Source organism: Natrix helvetica (genome assembly GCF_964273705.1).
Source record: "Natrix helvetica genome assembly, chromosome: 6".
Taxonomy (NCBI): domain Eukaryota; kingdom Metazoa; phylum Chordata; class Lepidosauria; order Squamata; family Natricidae; genus Natrix; species Natrix helvetica.
In genome coordinates, this window is record NC_138553.1 from 34,828,519 (window position 1) to 34,848,308 (window position 19,790).

The 19,790-nt window shown below is 36.5% G+C and overlaps 1 protein-coding gene across 1 annotated transcript in view; it reads right to left on the bottom strand.

The window, feature by feature from the left end:
• UTP20 (UTP20 small subunit processome component) overlaps nt 1-19,767 on the bottom strand; it is an 89,189-nt gene extending 69,422 nt beyond the window's left edge. Inside the window, exons 1-14 of the mRNA XM_081957175.1 lie at nt 19,587-19,767; nt 18,863-18,943; nt 17,511-17,577; nt 16,177-16,309; nt 15,559-15,747; nt 14,719-14,800; nt 12,965-13,102; nt 11,025-11,180; nt 9,985-10,131; nt 8,364-8,498; nt 7,191-7,268; nt 3,868-4,046; nt 1,716-1,871; nt 529-617 (exon numbers count right to left, since the gene is read on the bottom strand). Of these exons, the coding sequence (XP_081813301.1) occupies nt 529-617; nt 1,716-1,871; nt 3,868-4,046; nt 7,191-7,268; nt 8,364-8,498; nt 9,985-10,131; nt 11,025-11,180; nt 12,965-13,102; nt 14,719-14,800; nt 15,559-15,747; nt 16,177-16,309; nt 17,511-17,577; nt 18,863-18,943; nt 19,587-19,631 (1,675 nt within the window). The 5' untranslated portion in view covers nt 19,632-19,767. The remainder of the gene's footprint in view (nt 1-528; nt 618-1,715; nt 1,872-3,867; nt 4,047-7,190; nt 7,269-8,363; nt 8,499-9,984; nt 10,132-11,024; nt 11,181-12,964; nt 13,103-14,718; nt 14,801-15,558; nt 15,748-16,176; nt 16,310-17,510; nt 17,578-18,862; nt 18,944-19,586) is intronic.
• Nucleotides 19,768-19,790: the final 23 nt, after the last annotated feature.

The window sequence follows — 19,790 nt, forward strand, 5'->3', positions numbered from 1 at the left end:
ACTGTCATCATGGTGAGGCTGATCACAAATTATACAACTATTAGAAGGCAAATAAAGCACTGGGATGCAGCCCCCAAACATTTTTCTAAGAACGCTTCTGGGATTCATACAGGACCAAAATGCACAGTTGGAAATGCAGTTGGGTGTACTTAGGGTTAGTGATTACGCTTGAGCAAGCTGGCTACCTATTCATTTTTTAAAAATTAATAAAAATAGAAAAATTAAGTTCAGTAAGGGAGGGAACTGGATGGTGCCAAGAAACATGTTGGCAACCGCAGTTACCTCCAGGGATCATGCTGGAAAGTAGTAGTATAATCTTTATTGTCATTGTACTTAAATACAACGAAAAGGCAAAGTTTTTTAAAAAAATCTGGACAAATAAGGGAGTGTCAATCCTGCAGCAGTCAAAATTAACCACATTTCTACAAAAGGGGTGGGGAGGCGCGGGAAGAGTCAGGGAGAATACAGATCGCATTTATTTTTACTTGATGCTTACAAAGAAAGTACAGGTTAATCTATAGAGCTAACCTTTGCAGGACTGTCCTTTGTCAAGGGCAGCAAAGAGACTCTCAGAGAATCTTGAAAACACTGGTGTAATTTTTTCTTTCACAAGTGGCCTGTCAAACATGTAAATGCAAACGTAAGTTATAATTGTACTGAAGGCTAAGAATTAGTTTCTGAATTTCACCCTTGAACTGTGGTTTTATTTTACCTTCCCATGTACCCCAAATCATGAAAAAAGAAATAGCAGTAGTGAATTCTAATTAAGGAGAGAGAAAATTAGAGAAAATTAAAGGTAAAGGTTTCCCTCGCACATATGTGCTAGTCCTTCCCGACTCTAAAAGGTGGTGCTCAACTCTGTTTCAAAGCCAAAGAGCCAGCGCTGCCCGAAGATGTCTCCGTGGTCATGTGGCCAGCATGACTAAACGCTGAAGGCGCATGGAACACTGTTACCTTCCCACCAAAGGTGGTCCCTATTTTTCTACTTGCATTTTTACATGCTTTTGAACTGCTAGGTCGGCAGAAGCTGGGACAAGTAACGGAAGCTCACTCCGTTTCGCTGCACTAGGGATTCAAACTGCTGACCTTTCTGATTGACAAGCTCAGTGTCTTAGCCACTGAGCCACTGCGTCCCTTAGAGGAAATTAGAAGAGAGAAAAGTTGTAATTTGTTTTGGCCAATTTGAACTGAGAATTGTAACTTTATGTTTAGCTGTACCTTCAAAGCTGTAAGAAAAACGAAGAGTAGCAGATTAAAGGTAACGTTGTCAGATGTATCTAATTCTCTTTACATGCAACTCCAAATTAAAATATCTATTTTGCAAAATTAGTGGGTCTTATTTGAAAAAAAGAAAGAAATTCAAGTCTATATTTTATATTAAATCTGCTAATTTGTTAACACAATGATTGTTAGCATGCCTGCAAACAGCTTCTGAGTAATAATAGAAGAAGCAAGGGATCAGTAATAAATCCAGGAAATGTGCTCAGGTATCATTGGCAATACTGCATATGATCTTGACTTTCAACCATTGGATTTCTAAATAGTCATTTAAGCAGAAAAATATTTGGGGTTATTTTACTATTTCTAACTTCCTAGTTCTGGTTGTTGTTCTAGAAAGCAGAAGAATAAGTCTCGATATCTATACGCCACTTATAATACATGTACTCCAGTATGTGGAAAGAAGTAAAAAATAAGCCAAGGTGATTTATAGTTGCCTTATATGTGGAAGAACTACAAGGGCTGCCCAGGATTGTGAAATATCAGCTGTGTTTCTGTTTGTGGGGAATCTGATGCAAGACAGAATATGATCAAGCACAGTCTTCTCTTCTTTTTCTCCCATCTTCTTACTTCTCAAATATCTTCTACTCAGCCTAAAATAAAATTGAATGGATACTATAAGACAGTGATGGCGAACCTTTTTCTTATGCCGTGCCACAATTGTGTCCACACCAATTCAATCCTCCACATCCACCTGTGCATGCGTGGAAGACCTCCCCCCCCCCGACACGCATGCGCACACAACCCCTCGCCAGGCTCTGGAGGTTTTCTTGAAGCCTGGGGAGTGCGAAAACTGGCCCTCTGGAGGCCCTCTGGAAGTCAGATATGGATCATTCCCGAACTTCTGGTTGACTTGTTGGGGCCGTTTTTCGCCCTCCCAAGCCTCCAGAGGCTTTCCTGAAGCCTGGGGAGGGCAAAAAACAGCACCAACGGACCAACCGGAAGTTTGTTTCCGAATTTCCTGTTGGCTGATTGGGCCGGTTTTTTGCCCTCCACAGCCTCCGGAGGCTTTCCTGAAGCGTGGGGAGAGAAAAACACGGCAACAATGGGCTAACCGGAAGTTCGGAAATGAACTTCCAGATGGCCTGTTGGGCCTGTTTTTTGCCCTCCCCAGCATCCAGAGCCTTTCCTGAAGCCTGGGGAGGGCGAAAATGGCCTCCCCCGCCCCTCCAGAAGGCCAAAAATAAGCTGGATGGAGCTGATGGCTAGCATGCCAGCAAATATGGCGCTGCGTGCCACCTGTGGCATGCGTTCCATAGGTTCACCATCACGGCTATAAGAGTTACATTAAATTGTTTGCACTATGTTATTTCAAAGTTATCAGATTTTAGAGATTATGCTTCCCACCTATGCACTAGCCACTTGCCCAACAAAGATCTCTCACATACATACATACATACATACATACATTATATTAATACAAAAGAACAGATTAGGTTCCTACACATTTGGAACTCTTAATTCTTGCTATTTTTCTTTATTATAAAAAAACTGATCTGGTTTATGGATCAGGTTTTTTTTTAATTTAGTGAAATGCAAACTCATGCTAAGTAATAGTTAAAAATAAACCAAGCCAATATGCTTATTAAGTATGAACAGACCAGTTTAGTCTAGTGGTTAAAGCACCAGGCTAGAAACCAGGAAATTGTGAGTGTTAGTTTCACTGTTGGGATGAAAACTGGCTAGGTGACTTTAGGTCAATCACTCTCTCAGCTCAACTCACCTCAAGAGTTTTTGTTGTGGGAAAAATGAAAGAAGGAAGGAGTATTAGGTATGTTTGCTGCCTTGAGTTATTTGTACAAAATAATAAAGGCAGGATTTTAAAAAATCTAAAAACCAACAACTGCTTTCAACAGAAAGTTAATTTGCATGGTTCTCCTTTCATTATGGAGCTGAATCAGGCATGAACTTGCACTCTGATTCTTAAAGGGTGATAACTGAACCAGAAAGTAGAAACACAACCTGAGAAATATTCTAAATGAATTAATTACTCATACAGGTGGTCCTAGATAGCAACTGCTTTGTTTAACACCCATTCAGTTACGATTTTTAAAAAAGCAACTTTATGACCACTCCTTGCATTTACAACCTTTGCAAATCTGTAAAGCAAAGGAAAGCTGAAGACAGTAAGTCCAGTTGTGGTTTCACTTGCAATCACCTCAATTGATCCCAACTGGTGCCCATTGCAAATGTGGTTGCTAAATAAGGCATTTTTAAAATATGAAATTATGACATTGACCCAACACTAAAGATTAATGCAGTGACACAATCAATAGCGTTTAGATATTTAAAGGGGCAGATTAACTCTTTAGCCCTGGCTTAGAACAGCCCTGGCAATAGGTATCTTCCTCTTCAAATTGGGTTAATAGAAATGAATGATTTGTAGTACTGATAGAACTGCAGCAAGATGATGATTCAATTGAAGTCCCTTCTGTTTTAAATGTAGTAACTGCAAAACAACTAAAACAAAATGGGAGTTAAAGAACCTTTATCGGGTGTTAAAACAGATCATTTGCTAGACCATCTAAGTTTACAAGTTCTGAGGAACATCATTTGTACAATTCCAGTTAAGATTAAGGACATCCATACCCTTTGGCTGAGTCTGCAAAAACAAGGGGATACTTCTCATATGCCATTGATCCAACAGAGGGAGGTTCTGCTTTCTTTAGGATAAGTCTAGAGAGAACTGCTAAGGCCACTTGCTGGATCGCATCATCATCGCTGTAGATACAGTGTTCAATGTATTCAAGGAGACTGGGAAGAAATTGCTGAAAAGAAAAGGACAAGACAGTACAGGTAGTCCTCGACTTACAACAGTTCATTTAGTGACTGTTAGAAGGTACAACGGCACTGAAAAAAGTGACTTATGACTATTGCAGCATCGCCATTGTCATATGGTAAAAATTCAGACACTTGGCAACTGACTTATATTTATGACAGTTGCAATGTCCTGGGGTCATGTGATAACCTTTTGGGACCTTCTGACAATCAAAGTCAATGGGGAAGCCAGACTCTTTTAACAACTGTGTGACTAAGTTAACAATTGCAGTGATTTGCTTAACAGGCGTGGCAACAAATGGGGCAAAAGTCACTGAACCAATGTCTCACTTAGCAACATAAATTTTGGCCTCAACTGTAGTCCGAAGTCAAGTCAAGGACTACCTGTGCAAGACTTTTCAAGCTAGGACACAGATACATCAGAATCAGGAAGCCAATTTTCCACATATGCATTGAACTTAGTGTGTGCCATTATTTTTAATCTTCAGGGACCCTTAGGGGTGGATTTGGGGAAGATGTATAGAAAACAGATATCGTATATCTTCCAAAGACTTCAAAACAATTTTTTCACCATTTTAACTTTCAGAGAGTGAAGAGGAAAAAAAATCAGAGTCATAAATGGCTGTTGTGCTGCTATGTTGGTGATGCATTTTAGAGGGAATGTGGGAGTGGCAAAAACATACCTGGAAGACTACAGGTTGCCCATCATGCCTCATGTGAAAGATTCAATATGTGGGCATCTAACATATGTTTTCCTCCCTATTTTCTATTATTTATTTATTTACATTAAAAGTTTACACTGCCTGATTCCTAGCAACCCTATTGCTCAACTTCTTCAATCAAATCTTTTGGAGTCTTAAAAGCAACTTCAGGGAAGTGGCATTACTTCGCCATGCCCTACTGGTTTCTAATTGCAAATGTAGAGAGAAGCTAATAAGAAATTCAAAGGCTACAGAATAGACTGAACAATTTAAACAAAAAACCAGGAGAGCTCTGATAGTAAATTATTCTGTTGTCAAAAAACATATCAGCAAATCTTCCAGGAATCAAACATGACTCAGAGGAAACTAATTGATTAAAATAGTTAAATGAACTACATTAGCTATTAAAAGCAACCTCTACATTTCAATGTAAAAAACAAAATTAAATGAGTTGCTCTCTTAAGGGATACATTTAGAACTTCTATATCAGTCTCTAACATTTTTAACCTAACTGCAAATCTCCATGGGTTGCATATGTCATACTCCTCCTCCCACTCTCTCCCTTCATAACATTTTATACTGCTATTCCATGTTGTACTGCTTCATAATAAATGTCCATCTAAACTTTCCTACCCTATGAAATGATGTTCTCTCCTCTAAAGAGATAGAGGTAAGCTTACCGCATTTTTCGGACTATAAGACGCACCGGAGTATAAGACACACCATGATTTTGAAGAGGTTAATTTTTTTAAAGTTAAACTTTTTAAAAAAGTTTTTGCACTCTGCAGGCCTCCCAAACCCACTGCATGCTTCTTTTTTGCATTTTAAAAAAAAGAGGGGGGGTGTCACGCAGAGGCTTTGGGAAGCTTGTAGAGTACTCCTGGAGGGTGGAGGCACAAAAACAGCCAATTTTTTGCTCTTTTTTTGCCCTCCCCAGCCCCCAGGAGCACTTTGCAAGCCTCTAAAACCCTCTGAACGTCCATTGTTGCAAAGGGGTGGGGTTTCGGCAGGCCAAAAATGCTGTATTCAGTGTATAAGACACACCCTGATTTTCACTCTCTTTTTTGAGGGAAAAAGATGCATCTTATACTCAGAAAAATGCAGTAAATTGTAGACTTGAGAAAATTTACTAAACTTCCGAAGATGTAGAGGACACTTATTATTCAGGCTATTGAATGTTTAAAACAATTGGGTTCACTCTAAGAGCAGCTAAATATATAAGCTGGGCATGGGAATTCTGCAATTCATCTCCCACTAAGCTACATGCTCCACAAGCTGTCATGGTAAGCACTACAGGTAGGCCTCAAGTTACGACCATTTGTTCAGTGATGGTTCGAAGTTACGACGGCACTGGGGAAAAAAAGAGTTTTCACACTTATGGCCGTTGAAGCATCCCCAGGGCCATGTGATTAAAATTTGGGCGCTTGCCAACTGGCATATATTTAAGACAGTTATACTCAGCCTCATGTGATCACCCTTTGTAACCTTCCCAGCTGACTTCCAATAAACAAAGGCAATGGGGAAAGCGAGTTCCATTTCACCACCTCATGAGTCACTTAACAACTGCAAGGATTCACTTAACAACTATGAAAAAGAGTTTGTAAAATGGGGCACCACTGCTTTAACTTTCTTTGGGCACTATTGTTAAGACAAGGACTTCTTGTGTTCCCCAGCCTCAGCCCTATCTGCACTGTGAGATAACAGTGGCATTCTTTATGAAATAGCCCAGGGCTTACTAGGATAATGAAGTGTATAAACCAGGGATGTCCAAACTTGGGAACTTTAAGACTTGTGGACTTCAACTCCCAGAATTCCCCAGCCAGCCATGCTATGCTGGCTGGGGAATTCTGGGAGTTGAAGTCCACAAGTCTTAAAGTTCCCAAGTTTGGACACCCCTGGTATAAACCAAACCTGAAGTGCTCTTATTACTCACTTCTGTGAATGTTTACATATGCTGCATAAAACAAAACATGCTAATGTTAAATAAGTTCATGCATTATCTCTAAACAAGATTTTCAAGAATCTAGCAGCTATTAATTTGACAGTTGTGAGCTGTGCAGGTTTCATACCCAGGATATTCTTTTGAGATTTTGGATCTGGCATAAATCAATTATTTTATTTTTTATTATTAACTGAAACACGAAGAATAGAATAAATATAAAGCTATCTCAGAACAAATAAATACAGCCCTAGGCACTGGATTCTCTTAGCCAATGGCAGTTGGATTTTGCATACTATAAACGCTTATAGGCATTTAAGCTTCTTTCCACATAATTCTGCATTAATTAAAACATGGGTGGGCAACCCGTGCTGAATTAGAACTCTCTGCATTTGACATTGTTGAAAATGACTGCTTGGACTAAAACTCAACAATATACAGAGATGCTTGTATTGTTTCCCCACAGGTGAAAAGGTGCTGAAACGGTCGCTTACCTTTTCAAATTGCTTCATCAGAAACATCGCTTTAGAAAAATTCAAAACAGAATACCATTCAAATCTCCCTCTGAAAACCTATTAAAAAGAAAAACAAAGGACCGGTTTAGATTCAATATGACTTTTCCAAAGGACTCTCAAACTGATTCTGCAGTTTGCCCAAAGGTAGTCATGTCACAAAAGTTAACACTGATTCACAAGGGGCATCTTTCCAGAATTAACTGTATTTATATATACAAGCATCATCACAGATCATGCTAAAAAATGGCTGAAACGAATCTGACATGTCAATATCAATGTCTTCAATTCTTGCCCTCCCTTTACATATTCAGGCACTGTTGATCGAGAATCCCAACTCAAGGGAGAAAACTAAAACATCTAGCTAAGTAAATTTAAAATATTTACACATTTAAAATTTAAATTAAAAAATAAAAACATTTAGAGGAATCATTCTCTTAAGACATAAACTGCAGGTTTAATATTTGGCCAAACCCTTGGGAAAAATCTTCCTATTGCTATAAAACCTAGCATTTTATTTAACCTGATATTTCCTCCACTGCACCTTGAAATGACACTATATTTTGCTGTTGTTGAAATGCTTTCATGCATTTCATTTCTGCTATATTGACTGTGGTCTTTTATTTAAAATGCAACCTCCCATAAATATGCAGTACTACAAAAAATGTTTTGCAGGAAAAATTCATAGACCAAAAAGTAGAATTATTACTGCTCTTGTTCCATTTTCCAAGGAGTTTTTTATCATTGACATTTCAGTTTTGTACCCATTTATTCTTTTCCATATATATTTGGGCAGTTTTTTTCAGTAAAAGTAAGTTGGTTATAGTTAACAATGGTTGGTATATACAGTAACTTTCCTTTTGTGGATGGTGTACTTTACGTTTGATGAAGTAGATCACGATCCATAAACAATTATAATAAATTTCTTAATCCTTAAAGTGCCATAAAACTCAAATTCCTTAAATAACATCTATCATGCATTTTTCCCACAGTCAATACACATATACGACATTTCCATTGCTGAGAATAACTTAGTCATTTATTATGAGAAATATTTTGATCTATTCCAGAAAAATGCAAAGCAAACATTACAGTACAACGGCATATGTTCATTAGATCATTAGTTTAAAAATTAATTTAACAATGCCTTATTACCTTTTCAACAGTTTCTTTCACCAAAGAATCAGACAATAAGACATTCTCATGGAGAAGCAAAATAGAAATAACTTTAAGCAGGGAGTCACAACAAGGCACTGTGAGATCAGATGTATCTATTATTTTTGTTAATGTCTGGAATAGAAGAACAAATAATGATTTTCAAAATTCTAAGACATTCAGGCAAAATCAAAATATGTTTCAATTCAATATTATTGGTTCTTTCATTATTTCGCATATACAGCAGTACTCAGAAAGAAACCTCACAATGTGAAAACATAAACAAAATACTGTAATATTTCTTTATATCAAAAGGTGTCTATAAAACACTTTTTCTCAGAAAGTTATCAGCAGGTGGGCTGAAAATGGAGACTAAAAAAGAATGACAAATTTAAAAAGATAATCCAATTGCATTTAAGATTTAGAAACATATTATGCAAGTGTGGCCTACATTTCTTTCAATGAAATCTTTTGTTCTAATGGCAATTCATTCTAGTATTATATGGTGACTAATTTTAGTGAGAATTAAAATGGTTCTTTGCTGTCTTTCCAAAATGGGTTTTTTAACATTTCTTTCTGAAGCCATAAAGTTGAAAACATTTTTGTTATTCGTTCACCTGAAAACGTTGTCTTATCTGACACCTTATTCAGTGTTCTATTCTATCACACTGTGAGCTGTGCCTATCTCTCAATCTTTCTATTAACATGTTCCTCCCAGTTGTTTCTTCCTTCTGGAGCAATATTGCCAGTATTGCACAACAGCATAATAAGAGAGTCAGTGAGGTGTAAGAAAAGAGAATCACACATTCCGGCAGAGATATGTTCCCTGAGGATGAACTCCAGCACGAGTCTGAAAGCTTGGATGACTAAACTTCTCTAGTCCTGGAACCAGATTGGATCCTGCAATATTATCCTGGGACACGTATACTTGCTTTCATTCATAAAAGAGAATCTATCTAGGAGTACAGACTTTTTCATAAAAAAGATTGTATAAAATGATTAGTAATATTTATTCTTTAGAATATTCTTCAGGATAACGTTACTTATCATTAGATATAATCTTTTGACACAACCTATACCAGGGGTCAGCAACCTACGGCTCTGGAGCCACATGTGGCTCCTTCATCCCTCTGCTGCAGCTCCGTCCACCAGTCGGCACCACAATTTTGAGAGGAGCTTCCAGTTTGGGTGGCGGGGGGAGAAGCAGGGCGTGCCAGGAGACTCTACGGCAAGGGGCGGGTTTTCTGGTCAGCTCCACAATTGATAGGGCTTTCAGTTAGGGACAGGTAGAGGAAAAAGGACGCCGTGCTAGGAGGAGATTCTATGGTAGGGAAACCAGATTTCCGGTCGGCTGTAATATTGAAGAGGGGGCTTCCGGTTAGGACCTTTGTGGCTCTTTGAGTGTTTACGGTTGCCGACCCCTGACCTATACAACAGTTATGCTGCTTGCCTGATTTTCCCAACCTGGTCCTGGTTAAATATATTCACACTACAATAATTAATATTCCCAGGATTGTCATTTCAGTTTGGAAATGCCTCCAAGAGCATCAGATTAAAGAGGCTTTCCTCATAACAAACCCACATGACCTGCCCCAATTTTTTTAAAAAAGATTAACCTTACCTTACAAACTTCTTCAGGTTGTGAAATTTTTGAGCCATATGCATACTCTACTATGATTAAGTAGACCTGCAATAATCTTTCCATTTGTTCAGAAGCTTCGCAACTGTTGTCCTTGGTTACCTTTTCTTGCAACGTAAAAACTGATTCCTGATTATTATTTTTTTGGACAAAAATGAATTCAAAGTTTAGACTTTAGATTAATAAAAATAAGACAGAAGATTCATTACGATGAATGAGATTCAGTGTTTATAACTTTTCTGTTTTTGTCTTATTTCAGAGATAACTACAGCAGTTAGATAGCCACTCATTTCCACACGGGCAAATGATACCAATAAAGAACCAATCTTGATGAGTACAATAATTTTGTTTATCTCTAGGGCTTTTCCACATGGCTCCAAAGCTGAACTATAAAGTTTTCAACTCATACAGAAGCTGTAATATGTGCCACTCCAAAAGATAAATGGCAATATACTTATGGAGTCTGGCTCATCACTGGTGTCATCAAAGCAACATTATAGATGGGATGGATCCTGCCCTGCTACTCACACTGCACTGCTTTATAACATCTAAATGAGGCTGGTGTGAAAGCAATCTTGGGACAAATATTATTTTTACCCACGTTTTGGATGAGTCTGTAAACTTGCTAACTGTACATCTGCTTTATTTTTTCATCAGTTTAGCTTTCAGAACAGTTTTCCCCAAGCATAAGTTTACAGTAATTGGAACAACTATTCTCATATGCCCCAGGCAGGACAACCATTTTGGGATGGCTTATATCAGGGGTGTCCAAACTTGGGAACTTTAAGACTTGTGGACTTCAACTCCCAGAATTCCCCAGCCAGCATAGCTTAAAGTTCCCAAGTTTGGACACCCCTGGCTTATATAGAATACTCCATTCTTTGCTGGAATACAAAATAATACTAGTTCCTTACTAGTTCAACATAAAATACTTTTCCTAAGTTTTTCGTTATGTAATCTTATCACTAATATTAGGCTGAGAGTTGGGACTTCTCTCTGTATTTCAATCATCTTCAACTCACCTGCAAACATTTGAAAAAGGTATCAAAATGTTCCCTAGAGATGAACCTAGCAGCTGATTGTGTCATTTGTTTGCAAACTTCCCCAATGGAAACCCAAGGGAGTATAACCTCTGTTTCTGTAACTGGTCCCATCTTCTTCAAAATTAACAGTATGGCCTGCAGAAAGAATCTCAGATAAATGAGGGCTATTTTCTAAATAAAAATTTTAAACAGTTATTGTCAATAACCTCTACAATAATTTGTTATTCTATGTGAGTTGATCATTACAGGATACAGAAATCAAAAAGTTAGAGATATAATTCTTCCTTCCATAGCCATGATTTCTAATAGTGTCCAATTCAGTATTTCAACTAATCAAAGGATAATAATTAAATATTGGATCAAATATCTAAAAAGTTTCCTTTTAGTATATGGGAGAAATGAGCAATCTACCACACTCACTCAATAACATTGCTGAAAGATGTTCTCATATGACCAGATTATGGTAATGTGGTACCAACATAAGAGAATATTTGTAGCTCAGAGTTGAAATGAGGGATCCTTGGGGCTCTCTGAGCTTAATTGTTTTCTTGCAGATGTTTCATTACTCAAACGTGGCAACATCATTAATGTACTAATACAGGTAGCCCTTGACTTACAACAGTTCGTTTAGTGACTATTCAATGTTACAAGGGCACTGAAAAATGTGATTTATGACCATTTTTCATATTTACAATCTTAGCAGTATCCCCATGATCATGTGACTAAAATTCAGATGACTGGCAACTGGTTCATATTTATGAGGGTTGCAGTGTCCCGAGGTCATGTGATCACCTTTTGAGACTTTCTGACCAGCAAAGTCAATGGAGAAGCCACATTCACTTAACCAGATTACTAACTTACCAACTACAGAGTGTCACTTAACAACTGTGGCAAGAAGTCATAAAATGGGGCACAACTCACTTAATAAATGTCTCATTTAATAACAGAAATGTTGGGCTCAATGTTGGTCATAAGTCAAGGATTGCCTCTAATTAAGTTCAGGGAGCTTCAAGGACCCCATATGGCAAGGAGGTCAACCTCAAGTCCCGCGGGCAGGATTCGGCGCCTGGGATGCTTAGATCTTGGCCATGGGGCCACCCTGGAAACAGTGAGGGACTGGCCTGCAGTGCCTCTCCCAGTGAAAATGGAGCTCAGGAGGGCTGCTCTATCTTCGCTGGCAGAGGGTTGCAAGAGGCCGTCAACAGCCAGAAATGGAGCTCAGCAGCCCGTTTTTGCTGGCAGAGTGCTAGGGTCGCCACAGCCACCCGACACTAGGGTTGTTGAGCTGGCTATGCACGCCCCCCCCCCGGCCACACACAGACACACACACAAACACACACACACCCCAAGGTCAAACACAACCCTGATGCGGCCCTCAATGAAATCGAGTTTGACACCCCTGCCTTATGGTAATGTGATTTTGTCCTTTAAAAAATATAAAACAGATACGATGATGATACATCATATGGATACATGTTTTACTAAAATATATTTTTTTAAGACCTTCCACCATTGGCACTTACTTTCAGCCTACCCATTGACCAAGTAATAAGCAAAACATAAAAATAGTGGTTAATAGTGCTTAAAAAGTAAACGATCCAAATCTAAGCTAACCTAAATATAGCAAATCAGATACTCTATTTATTATTTAGTGTATGTTATATCATATATGGAGTAGCATTGTATATTAACATTTCACCTAGATTAGTAAAACACAATAAAATATAAATGTTAAAAAGATCTATATTCAAATACAATGTCTAGGCCATCTAACCATGAAGTGCAGCACCATTTATATTTAAAAAATCAGATTCTGGACCAGTATATGCCCTCAGCTTACAACCAGACACGGTGTGGTCATGATTATAGATCTTCTATAAATTAGGTTATATATTTTTCATTCACCAAGAATAATTTACCTTTTCTGCACAGGAATGGAACATGTTTCTAACCCCTTTGCACATCTCAAAAATTAATTGTCCCACACCTTCCACTTTCTCTGGATGCTCTCCCAGATCAAGGAACATAAGGTTTAAAAGGGCATTTTTGTCAGAAACCTGTGAGACAAAATTGAAGAATGAAAATGTAGTGTTCCACTATTACACTCAAAATTCAGTTAATTCCCATTGATACTCTGACTTCTCAACCTGAAATTTTCAACACTGTAGTGCTCTTCCATGTTACTTAAACTTAATTGGAAAAAGTAGGTGGATGAACACCACAGCCAATAATATTACTATTATGGAAAGACATCTTATTATTGGCTGCCTGACATTATGTTTATTATTACCAACATTTTACTGTCCTATTAATATTACTGTTTGCTATTTTATTGATTTTATATTTTAATTGAATTTTACTATTTGGTTTTATTTATGCTTTAAATTACCATGAGATAGTTTATGTCAACATATTACTATAATAAATATTTTATTTTCAATAAAATTATTTCATTTCATAATGAAAAACATTTTATTAGTTCTTTTATTAGGTATCTCATAGAAATTTGAACACTGATTGCATAAATAAAACTTGCATCTGATAAAAGCTGTATACATATCACTAAAATTCTATTGTAAAGCTTCTTAACTTTAGTCATAAAAACACACCACGTTTCTGGATTCTTGATTGCCTAATCGTGAGAATCCTGCCATGACAAACCTGATGTCTATTCTTGTCATACTGTGTGTATATTATTATCATTATCATTGTTGGTATTGCATGATTACCCAGTAAAAGTTATAGCCTTTTATGTTATATTTCTTTGTTTTTAGTGAGTTATATTTCTTGGTTTTTATTCAGTAATATATGTAGAAAAACCTGCACAATAATTATATGGTTTTCCAAATGTCCATCTGTGTTCTTCAGGGGAAAAAAATTCCCCTGAAGAACACTATCATAAAATGTTGTGTTTTCCTTCCTGCTCTCTTCACCACCCATTTCTGTTGTTGTGTATTACAGTCACTCATTGCCTTAAGATCACTATAGTTGCAATCACTATAATGATAACAATCACACCTACTGATTTTTGCTATCCAGGTCAGATGGATAAGCACAAACCAAACTTGCACATCTCAAACTGAAACAAAATTTGTTATGCTAGATGATTAAGCTGAGACAAGGATCTCGAATTAACACACAGCAATGCCCATGATTTACCACACTTCCCATTAAATAGTTCATAGTAGAAAACTGAAAAATTCTGAGCTCATGCAGTAGGTAATTCAAGAGTCAGAAATCCTTGGTTCAAATCAAACTGCAGGCAGGAATACAACTGGTTCAGGTATAGATCTTCTTCTCCCAGTTCTCTAAAATATAAACTGGATATATCTTGGGCAGTTTCAAGTATTATGTAACATATATGTATATTGGGAGAGAAGAGCTACTCTTAATCCTGTGACCTTTGTATTATACCTTGAGAACTAATATTACTGCATAGTTATCTAATGAACCCTTGACTAAAACAGCTTCTAACATGTATTATTAAGAAGAGATGATCATTCATGGTAGAGTATATGCTCTTCATGAAACAGAAATAGACGCCAGTGCCAAAGGGATCCCAGGCAACTGTTTCCATTGACTTAAATACCATGGCCAACTGGTCTCAAGGAAAACTATCTCTTTCCCATTCATTATTCCCAGTACTGCTCCCCCTGTCCATCACAACACTTACCTTCCTCATCAGGAAGGTGAAGCTTTCTGCTGCAAAGTTTCTAATGTGCTGTTTCCGATGAGCCAGAAGGGTGCTGTACAATCTGTAAACACAAAGTTTTCATTTACAAAAAAAAAGAATGAAAAGTAGCCAGGTCAAGTGATTCCTCCAGCAACATTTTGCAGACTCACCAATCTAATTCAGGATAGGATATATTTTGTTATATGTATAAACAGAACACATACACCAAAGTAAGATAGTTCATAAGAATGGGGGGGGGGGGGGGATTGACAAAGTTTATTTAGGTACTGAAGAAACTGGGGACAAAAATTGCAATGGTTGCTCCTAAGTAGTTCCATGAAAGCACAGGAGTGGGGTGATCAGATTAAAGAAAAATACATTCCTGTATTTTCTGTAAAGAAAAATATATTCCTATCAACTCCTTCACACACACACACACACACACACACCACAATGTAACAGAAAGGTTCTAGTACACTAAGGGCTTTGGTTAAAATTAATGTCATAAGAATTAGGAGACATGTTTAAGATTAATGACAGACCTTGATATAAGTTATGGTTGAGATTTTCTTCTAGAACTAGAGTCACATTGAGTTATGAAGTTAAGGTTCTAGTTCATTAAGGACTTTGTCTAAAATTAATGTTACAATAATTACTAGAGTGCATCTTAAGCTTATGGTAGACTAACATATATATTACTATTAGTATTTCCAGGGTTAGGTGTATAGCATATATTTTGCATGGTCAGTAAAATGAATTAAGGATTAGCACTCAAATGATGGTAGTTAATAAAACTTGTATACCAAAATCCTATATAGTATTTTTGATCAAAATGCTTACCCATAAATGTTGGTCATGTCCTTCACCATAAGCCTCCATAAGTATTTGTAAAGGTAGGAAAGTGATGTAAAGGCCCATTCTAACAACTCTGTGTCCTGAGTTTCTAAGAGACTTGTAATGCAGAGAAAAAAATCTTGAAAATGTGGATAAAAATCTGTCTGAAGATCACGGGCCAGCTGTACCACCAAACTAGATTGAAAAACACATAGCAGAATTATGTCTTGGTTTGCATGCTGTATTAAGCTGTAGTTTTTTAACTGAGTACCCTTAATTGGATAGGCTCACACAATATGTTCAGCTACAAAACTATGGTTTTCAATTATATGTGATGTATGGGCCTACATGAATTATGTGATTCATACAGACTGGTTACACATTGCACTGTAATTTATTTTACCTCATACTCTTAAACCAAAAGTAAAGAGATCACATTATAGGTTAATGCATTATGTGAACCCAATCAAAGTCTTGTAAATAAAGCAACAGAAGCAATCATTAAGATTAAAAAAATTAAAGGCACTTAGAACCACAGAATCATTCTCTTTTTATTTACAGATAAAAATACCCACATTCTTGTCTTGTGAAGAAAATGTATGTCCGATGACAACATATACTTACTCCAAAAGGGGTTGAAATGCAAGACTGTTTTTCACTTGCAGGTGGGTTTTCAAGCTTTTTACAATGTTATTCTGATAGTATACTATTTGATTGAAAGACTGGCATTTGTTGACTACCTGTCTGTAGAATGTCACTATGTAAAAAAAAATATAAAAAAACATTAGGGGAAAAACTGAGAAAACAAAGTAATTAGTAACAGCTATAAATAATTTAAAGGATGGTACTTTTTTGTCAGGACTAAGGGACTAAGGGCTAAAGCTCCAATTATATACACTCAAGGGGATGAGTCAAGATGAATTAACAAGGGTAACTTCTTCATTCTTCCTACACATACAGAACATATCAGAAATCTTCCAATTAAAAAAAAAGTAATTATAACTCTTTCTCTCCCTTTCAACAATTGTGGCAAGAAAGGTCGTAAAATGGAGCAAAACTCATTTAACAAATGTTTCACTTAGCAACAAAAAAAATTGGGCTCAATTGTGGTGGTAAATTGAGCCCTACCTGTACTACTATACTGGTTCCAGGAGATGATGATCCTGCACAAATGCAATAGTTATTATATTCCTGTCTAAAATGCTTGCTAATAAGTGTTGTTAGCAAAGTTATTTAGACTGTAATAATCCTATATGGTTTACAAGTGTCATTAACAAGCAACGTTTCAGTTATTTAGATATTTATCAATTTGCAGACAAACACATTATTTTGGCAGCTACTTCTACACAATATCTATCTATTTAGTTTAATGATAAAACTGTGCAAAACCTGCTTGGTGTTTTTATATATATATATATAAAAACACCACATATATATTTCATATATATATAAAAAATAAGCTCTCCCCCAAAATATTGCCACACAGCAGCAGCCAGGTGACCATGCTCGCCGCCTCCTGCACCTCAAAAATAATAAAACTACCCAAAAAATAAGGCTAAGTGCTTATTTCGGCGGTTAAAAGAAAATGAGGCCTTGTTTTATTTTGGGGGAAACACGGTAATAGTGCTTTTGGTATATTACTGTCCATCCAATCTAAGGGGAGATGTGGATAATATGGAAATTGCTTGACACTTGTTATGTAGCCAAACATAATCTTTCCAGAAAATTCCTGGCTATCTTATAAGACAACTCTGTTTTTATAGAGGGAGGAGGAAGGCACAGAAAAAAAACTCTTTTTGACTTGATGCTAACCAAATACTGAAGACTTAGTTTAGAAACTGAAAGTAGCAGAAACAACAGGAGAAAGTAACCAGGTAGTTCTGAATTTTTTTACTGTAAGTACTTGAATTTCTGAGTAAAATGCAATGCAAATTTTTTTTGGGAAAAAAAGAGTATACCAAAATGCCATGTCAGATTCAGCTCTCTCCATTTCTCAAGTCCTTCATGAAAATAGGTCTCAACCTCCTACCAAAATCAAGCATATACATTAATCAGTAGACATACATATTATTTTTCAAAGAATAAGGCATACAATCTTTTCTATGGTAGATCAATATTTTGTGATATATAACAAAAAAAAACCTGAAATATTTCAGTGGTTATTCTATTGCATATATAATTTGAAATGATTTGCCAATGAATTATAAAAAGAACTGAAAATCCTAATAAATCAATGACTATGGCAATATCTTATAATCCAATAGTAATGATTTGACAGTAGGAAGCCAAATGCCAATTTTTTTTTACAGTAGGATATTAATTTGCTTCTATTGTTTGTTTTCAGTTTTCCTATCAAGAAAGAAAGAACGAGAAGAAAAGAGTAGAGAAGAATAGGAACATTAGGAAGAAGCTTTCTACAGTTAATATAAATTGTCACTAAAACAATAGAAATGTTTTACAACCAGATCATTCATTAAACTACATGAAATCATAACCATGTCAGCTTTATATAAGATAATGGAATATGTATGTAAATTTTCCTTGAGTTTTTAAATTTTTGTTTCTTCTTTTTAAAACTAAACAATCATATTCAGAAGCTGATTTTGACATGTTGCAGTCCTGTCTAAAATAGGGTCTGCATCTATATTATAATTACTGCTGAACTGAAAACAATAGTGTTTATCATAGCATTTAAGAGTAAATGAGAAGCCATTCAATAAATGTTCTCAATTCAAGGTACATTTCCATGACAACAATTCTTTCATAATGCCATAATTTCAGCATGGAAGTTGATGTACATGTGTCCAGTAAAAAGGGATATTTGTGGTGCATCAATTGCCCTTCAAGGTTTATATATATTATTACATGTGTATGTGTATATATGTGTATGTTTATATATATGTATGTATGTATGTATGTATGTTTACACACACAAACACACACACACACACACACAATTTGAGATGTGGTACAATGAGGCCCATATGTGTTTCTGCCAGTTTCTCTTCTTTACAGTGGAGCTACAGAACTTATTTAATGTATACCTCAAACGTTCTATTAACAGTGGCACTCAAGGCAGCTAATTGCATCATGGGAGTAATATAAGAATGTATCAAAAAGGGATAGTAATCTTGTTACCAGACCTTGAGAGAGGGAGGACAATGATATCAGCTGGGATGAAAGAATCCTAAAGGGCAGCTATTTCAGCAAGTAAACAAAAGAAGACAGAGAATTGTTCCTATCTCTAAGGAATATGATATATGGCAATATTATCACAAAGACAATATGACTTTAAGACTGTTGGTCTTACCTCAGCATAGCTTCCTGTTCTATCAATACGATGTATAATGTCAATGTTTACATTGCTTAAGCGTTCTGAAAAAGTGAGGAACTAGAAGAAAAACACAGAAGATACTCTGGCTGAATATCAGTAATTCATGAAATGATATTGTTAAAAAAATACTTTGTCATTTGGGTCAAACCTGATGCCACTACATCTTTAAAATATTTTTCTTATTGGCATGATGCTTGAAAACACATGGCCTATACATACACTATCTTCCACATATGTCAATGTGGATTACTCCTTTTTTGTACTTAATGTTCCACATTCTGGATAATAATTTATAGTAATAGTATGCTATAAGCCTAAAATAGTGACACAGCTGGCTGAAAAAACTTGCTCCAGTCCCCAAATAGGAGCCTTCCCAATCTAGTACTGTAAATTGTTCTGTCTGGACGAATTTGTTCAGTTCACCGACTTGTAGATGATTCCTCTCTTAAACTAAACATTATTATAATGTATATGCTATTGGATGGGCAACCAGAATGGGCATTATTTTCATTCGCAAACTAACGATTTAGCTAGTCTTTAGAATCACTAACGACGGCTATTAATTTCATAATTCTAATATGAAAATAGATGTCACAATTGCAGGGCTAACTCAATAACATACTCAGGATTAAATTAACAGCAACACATGCATCAATTCTCCTTTGCGGTCAATCAAATTGATCTGCCACCCGTTTCTCACCCGATGCGTGTTCTCAGTCTTATGAGCTGACGATTTGGTCTTCATGTGTTCGAAAATATAAACAACAGCAAAAAGCTACTTTGGGAGGCGATGACGGTAAACTAAGAGATCTTGCAAAAACAAAAAAAACCCGATGTATTCAGTCGGACACCCGTACAAACATGTGCCACTTCAGCTCCAGGGGGCTGCCATCTTGATTGAGGG